This window comes from Austrofundulus limnaeus, unplaced genomic scaffold (assembly GCF_001266775.1).
Source record: "Austrofundulus limnaeus strain Quisiro unplaced genomic scaffold, Austrofundulus_limnaeus-1.0 Scaffold2128, whole genome shotgun sequence".
NCBI lineage: Eukaryota > Metazoa > Chordata > Actinopteri > Cyprinodontiformes > Rivulidae > Austrofundulus > Austrofundulus limnaeus.
Genome location: NW_013954530.1, coordinates 1,360 through 7,619, shown reverse-complemented (window position 1 = coordinate 7,619; position 6,260 = coordinate 1,360). Strand labels below are relative to the sequence as shown.

Genomic DNA, 6,260 nt, shown 5'->3' with positions numbered 1-6,260 from the left:
TTGACTTCTTCAGTCTCTCGAGTTCAGAAGATAAGTGTGTGTGTATATATATATATATGTGTGTGTGTGTGTGTGTGTGTGTGTGTGTGTGTGCGTGTGTCAGTAGAAGCCTGAGGACGGAAGTGTTTGCACCAAACATTTAATGTCCACTAATGAGCAGCTTGTTTAGGTGCTGGAGGGAATCCCAGCACTCTGTAACAGGAAGGATAGCTGACTCAGTCTCTCAACAAGGAAGTCACTGTTTTRCAACTTCAGCATTTTTGTGCAGGATAATAAAACAAAAATCATAATGAGGACACAATACTGCTTTTTTTTATTTGTAGCAACATATAAGTACAGGTGAGATCACATCACCCAACCTATACAAATGTGGTCAATTTTCTTGCATCAGTTTAATTCCTGGTTTAAATATTGAACTAAAACTGCATGACTGCTGCTCAGGACATCATAGTTCTGATGAGATGARCCGACATTTTCACAGAGTGGATTTAACCTGCTGATGACTGCCCTCCTGAAGTTTGTGTGGAAGACTGCCCCACTGTGGGCTATTTATGGAGTGGGCGGAATTGGCAGTTTAAAACCCATTTCTGTGCCCTACTTTAAAAAAGAGAGAGAGGGAGAGAGARAACRCCAGGACTGCAGAAAAAGAAACAAAGAATATTTAAGCGGAGAGTCAGCTGAGATTAAATCCCACACACTTATGTTGTATTTTTCAGTTTCCTACTGTTGATTTTAAGGTTTTGGATGTCTCACTTTGCATCAAATCTTAAAATATAATCACATTTCTTTACTCGTGTCTGTGAAAAGAATAAACTAGTATTCCATTCTCTTTATTAGAAAGGCCTCTGCTTGTGTAATGTGTAAAAACTGACATTAAAAAGAAGCTAAATACAAATTTATATGTAGGTAAAGTACGAGATATTACAAAAAGTAAAACATTATTAGTGATTAATTCCAGGGGAAGGCCCATCAGTAATCAGCCACTCTATGAGGAAGTGGTTAGACTCACTTTGCCCCAGGTGAAAGTGTAGTGTAATTGCGTATTATAGTCTTAACACAGTTAAAGCTTCCTCCTCTTAAATAGGAATGGCGTCACCAAGTGCATCATGAAACAACGCAGACAAGCAGCGCTGTTTGTTTTTAACAGAGCTAAACTTGGACGGAGGCGAAGCACAAAGACAAGCTGCTGGAAAAAGAAGTTTAAATTGCACCAATCCAGCACGAGGTGTWAAAGCTGCAGACAAAAACACAATCCTGAGCTTCGTCTACTGTCCTAATGTGGGAGAAACTAACCGTACAATCATCAGAAATGGTTTATCATTGTTCAGTTTACAACATTAGTAGTAAATATGCATTAAGAACCTATAGTAAAGGCAAAGGAAAATCTTAAATGTTAGAACACTKAGGTTCTTCTTTTATTTTGACTTCTTGATGTCTGGCTCGACAATCTTCTGTCCTGTGAGGAAATGCCAAATGCCGCCTCGGTAGAACTCATTTCCAAATGCGTAGAAGAGAGCATTGAAGAAGGGATTTGTCTTTGCAATAACTGGAAGTAACTACAAGAGAAAAAAAATCAGTTTTATAATTCTGGAGGCACTTCAAAATATTTATTTTTATTTTACAACTCCTGTTTTTTGTTTTTTCTTGCAAAGGAAAGTGATGAAATCCATCCAACTATCCATCCTTCCTTTAGGGTGGGGGAACACCCTGGATGGGTCACAAGTCCATCAAACCACCATTCACTCACACTCACACCTAGTGTCAATTTAGAGTTACAAACTAGCCAAACATTAATGTTTTTGGTCTGTGGGAGGAAGCCAAAGYACTTGGAGAAAACCCAYACATGCATGGRAARAACATGCAAACTCCGCCCAGAAAGGTCCYRTCTGGGATTTGATCYGGCAACYTTTTCACTGAGAGGCAACAGCTCCACCAACTGAGCCACCGYGCTGCCGAAGTCATGAAATATGAAATAAAAAGTATGGAATAAAATAAGGGCTCACCATGCGCAGTTTTGGGGAGAAGATTTTCACATTTTCAAAGCAGGCATAGATGCACATGAGGATGTAGGGGCCCCAGCACATCAGCATTACCTTCATGGGCAAACTGGTGTTGAACTAGAAAATAAATGTCATTGTGTTACATGGTACAATGTGAATTTTTAATATAAAAGCTAAAACAGAAAGTTACCTGGTTGGGATGACCAAAATACTTATAAAACAGCACTTTAGACCTTTAGTATACAAAAGTACTGTTTTGAACTTGTTAAAAAGCCTTAAATGTGTTCAGTGATTCAAGTCTCATTACAATACTGTGAATTTAAAAGCTGCATATTTACCCTGTGATGATGGACCTTCTTAAATTGCTTGTAGATGGAGTTATAACACGAAATCAGGGTGATAGATGGGAACATCAGGTAAAGAAACACCAGGCTTAGCACGTAGGTGATATAATCCCTGTCGGAAAGAAAAGTGACGTGAATAAAGAGTTRTAAAAACACAGCTTAAAGCTGCTGTTCATCAGAGCACCGATTCACTGTGATCCCTGTTTATGTGTAACTTGTACCTGTCTCCTCTGGTGTAGTCCAGCGTGCAGCACGTCCTCATCGGCTCAAAGTCATAGACGCCCCATCCCATGAGTGGCAGGGCGGACCAGAAGATGGCCAGGATCCAGATGAGGCCACTAATTGTCAGAGTTGTGCTCCAGAAAAGCTTTTGTCCTACAGAAAAAAAGTGTATATCAACAAAGATATAAAGGGAATATAATCCTAGGCTTTAYTGTGAGTGGGGATGGATAAAGAACCCATATGAGWGGGGGCTTCGTAAGTGGGYCCATTGCTCTCCCCAAAAAGACAGTGGTCTTTATTCAAACCTTCTCGTCCCTCGGATGAAGGACACAAGGTTAGAAACGCTCAGTGTTCTGAGCTTCTCGGGATCCTTAAAGGGGTCCCCAAGAATTCTTTTCCCTTGACTGCTCAGAGTCAGGCAGTGGCCTGAGTAGTGCAAAGAGGTCTCTAATCCAATGCCACAGGCATCACACAGACCACCGTCATGGAGTCCTATTAGCATTTTGTGGCAGTTGAGCAGGTTGTGCCCAGTTAGGACTCCAACCATTGTGCCTAAAGTTTTCCTTGTCAGGGCAATGAGAGCTTTCCCAAACCRTGCCTGTCTACAGTCCGTCAGCTCCCTCCAGCGGAGTGAGTGTTGACGTCTAATCCAGGTCTGTAGGGCAGTCCTACAGACTGTTGTTGAGATACCTGCAACAGGCTCTGGTCCTTTGAAACGGGCCCGACTGCCAGCTTTTGCAAGATAGTCAGCTCTTTTGTTACCATTAAAGCGGGTATGACCTGGTACAGTAACACTTATAACACTTGTAACACTATTTCGGTTGACTGCTTTGGCACATTCCTAAGCCAGTAATGACTGGCTATCTGTTAGGATGAATATTTCCTTCTGTGTACAGAAGGTCTTTGAGAGATGCCACACACTGGTGGATTGCATATATCTCAGCTTGGGATACAGCTGCAAAACAACCTAGTGTGTATTTATGCTCTTTCTTACTATGGTTGTGCAAAATCAGCACCCCTGCACCTACTGACCCCTTCAGAAGGAATCCATCTGTAAAACAGTAGAAATGATTGGGAGACATGTCCATCGTAGAGAGGTTAATCCAGGCAGACCTGTCTTCTATCTCTGTCTTRAAACTTGGCTCAAAATTGTTGTTTTTGACCATTTGGTCTCCAGGTCCTGCAGTTACTGGAACAGCAGCGACTGCCCAGGCCCAGTCTAGTGGGCTGTGAGTCAGATAGGCTTTTCCACYTACCAGACTGGTGCAGCCTCCTCTAAGATATATAAATCTATTAAAGTCAGGTCCAGTAGGACTTCCATAGCTGCCGTGGGTGTTGTTCTGATGGAACCTGTGATGCTCAGGCAGGCCATTCGTTGTACATGGGTGAGAATAACAAATACAAACCTAACTTCTGACAAATGTCAGAATTTCTAGTTTTCACACACAAATGGAAGCAAGTGCATTTGCAGAGTTCTGTCCCAATTTTCAATTCAATTTATTTGATTACTGTATATTTATAAAGAACCAATTCACAAAACAAATCGTCTTGAGGACCTTACAAAGTAATCACACACAACTCAAACCTAATTACAGTTATTTTTCCTCCCAAGGAATGGGATTTAATTAAAAAGGAGCTATTTTTATGCACTCTTTAGCAAATCTATCAGGGAAAACCTGTAATCCTGTTGAGCCTAATGCACCGCAGAAATGGATGAATTCATCTATTGTGATTATGCAAGAACTGGAGTGTTCACTTAAAGAGAACAGGCCTCTTTGCGAGCATTAAAGTAAATGGATTAACTTGTCGTATGACTGCAGAGGACGTGCACTAGAATTTATTCCTTGTTCGGRGAAGAGGGATTTTTTTTAAATAATACAGGTTGACATAAAATTATTTTGTTCTACTGAAATAAATAGTGTTTTGAATTATGTTGCCTAAAACTTCCTGTCTTTGCATTATCCTCTTTATTGGACAGGACACACTGAAGTGCTTTCATTGTGTATTTAAAATAGCTGAATTAAAAGATTTGGTATATAATCCTCACCAAATTATATTTAATTACAAATGCTCATTCAGTTTCATAACTACATTCTTAAAAGGCTGTAATTGGTACTAAGAATACTAAAAATTAAATGTGCACAATAAGCCCATTTGGAAAAGATGGAACACGTATTTAGAGAATTAAACTTTCTGATAAATTAATTTAAAAAAACATCTTAAACAGAGAGATTATTGTTGAACTTTATGTGGTTGTAAAACTTTGAAAAAGCACAGAATGACTTGTGAAGGATCAAAAAACAATTTTTTTTCTTGTAATCTTTTTGTGATTTTTGCACGAAGCTAGCAAACCCAACCTTCGTGTAGATTTTATGCGCTGTAGTGGTCATTTCTTTTTGAACTTACTAGTGCAGTACTGGTGATATCTGTCCCAGGCGATTACAGCCATGAAACTGAGGGAGGCCAACACTGAAATCATTCCCTGGAAAGCGTGAAAACTGCAACCATCTTGACCAAATGGCCAATACCTGTGAGACAAAGAAGCTTTTGTTATAGTCCATTTTATACTTTACTTAAAAAAAAAGAAAAAAACTAAAAGTGCAAAAAGCTATCTAAAAGTATTATAACGCTACCCTAAAGCTAAGGGTGTATTYACACCAGGAAAGTCCTGTTCAGTGTTAGCGTTAGCAACTTGCTCTGGTTGTTGATTCGTATCAGGGTTCGCATGAGTGTATTCACACCTGCATAAAAGGTCCGGACCAACAGGGGAAACGTACTGTGGTCTGTTTAAAGTGGACCAAATGTGTCAGGTGTGAATACACCMTAAAAGAAGCAGAAAAAAATAACAACATTGTGTTTAGTAGATTATTTCTTTGTTGTAACAATGTGTCTTGCCAAAAAAACTTACATTGTTGGAAAGCCTGTTGATTTCCCTTTTAAATGATGCCAAATTTGTAAGGAACATGCWTTTGTGGGATGAGCAGTAGAGCAGAGTATGTGGGTTGCGCAAATGAAAAATTTGCCAAATCTACTCTGCCAAACAGCTTATTTTGCTGATATTGACTCTTGTTTTGAGCTTCTGTTTCCCACTGGTGCTGCCAATCAGGTGCCCGCTCTAAGCTCTTTTGCCAAGAAGCTTTGCTACAACACAGAAATRATCTGCTAAACACTAATTTCCTTACCGTTTGTGCTCAGTATAAATCTGTATCATTTTAGGAAAATAATACCTGTAGTGTAAGTAAGATAATCATGCTTTCTTTTGATTGTCACCTGAGATAGCTGGCATAAGCAGCTGTGAGTCCATTTATGTTTAAACAAATGTCGGCCACAGCGAGGTTGAACACGAAGAAGTTACTGGGGGTTCTCATCTCCCTCACAGTGAGGAAGGACAGGATGCTGATGATGTTGAGGAAGAACCCCAGCAGGCCTAAAAGTGAAAACAACTTCAATTTCACAAAACCAGACTCAGGTGGCATCAGCTCTATAAAACTGTCTCATGAATATGATGATGATGATGATGATGATGATGATGATGATGATGATGATGATGATGATGATGATAATAATAATAATAATAATAGTGGTTAGGGGAGTCGTCCTGGAACCCGAAGGTCGCGAGATCGATCCCCCGTCCAGCCGTCTCAGTCGTTGTGTCCTTGGGCAACACACTTCACCCACCTTGCCTACCGATGGT

General features: G+C 40.0%; 1 protein-coding gene across 1 annotated transcript in view; it reads right to left on the bottom strand.

Moving 5' to 3' along the window:
• Positions 1-287: 287 nt before the first annotated feature.
• The window catches only part of rgrb (retinal G protein coupled receptor b), a 7,141-nt gene continuing 1,168 nt past the window's right edge, over positions 288-6,260 (bottom strand). Inside the window, exons 2-7 of the mRNA XM_014034458.1 lie at positions 5,837-5,993; positions 4,973-5,094; positions 2,566-2,719; positions 2,339-2,456; positions 2,004-2,117; positions 288-1,556 (exon numbers count right to left, since the gene is read on the bottom strand). Coding sequence (XP_013889912.1) covers positions 1,416-1,556; positions 2,004-2,117; positions 2,339-2,456; positions 2,566-2,719; positions 4,973-5,094; positions 5,837-5,993 — 806 coding nt within the window. The 3' untranslated portion in view covers positions 288-1,415. The remainder of the gene's footprint in view (positions 1,557-2,003; positions 2,118-2,338; positions 2,457-2,565; positions 2,720-4,972; positions 5,095-5,836; positions 5,994-6,260) is intronic.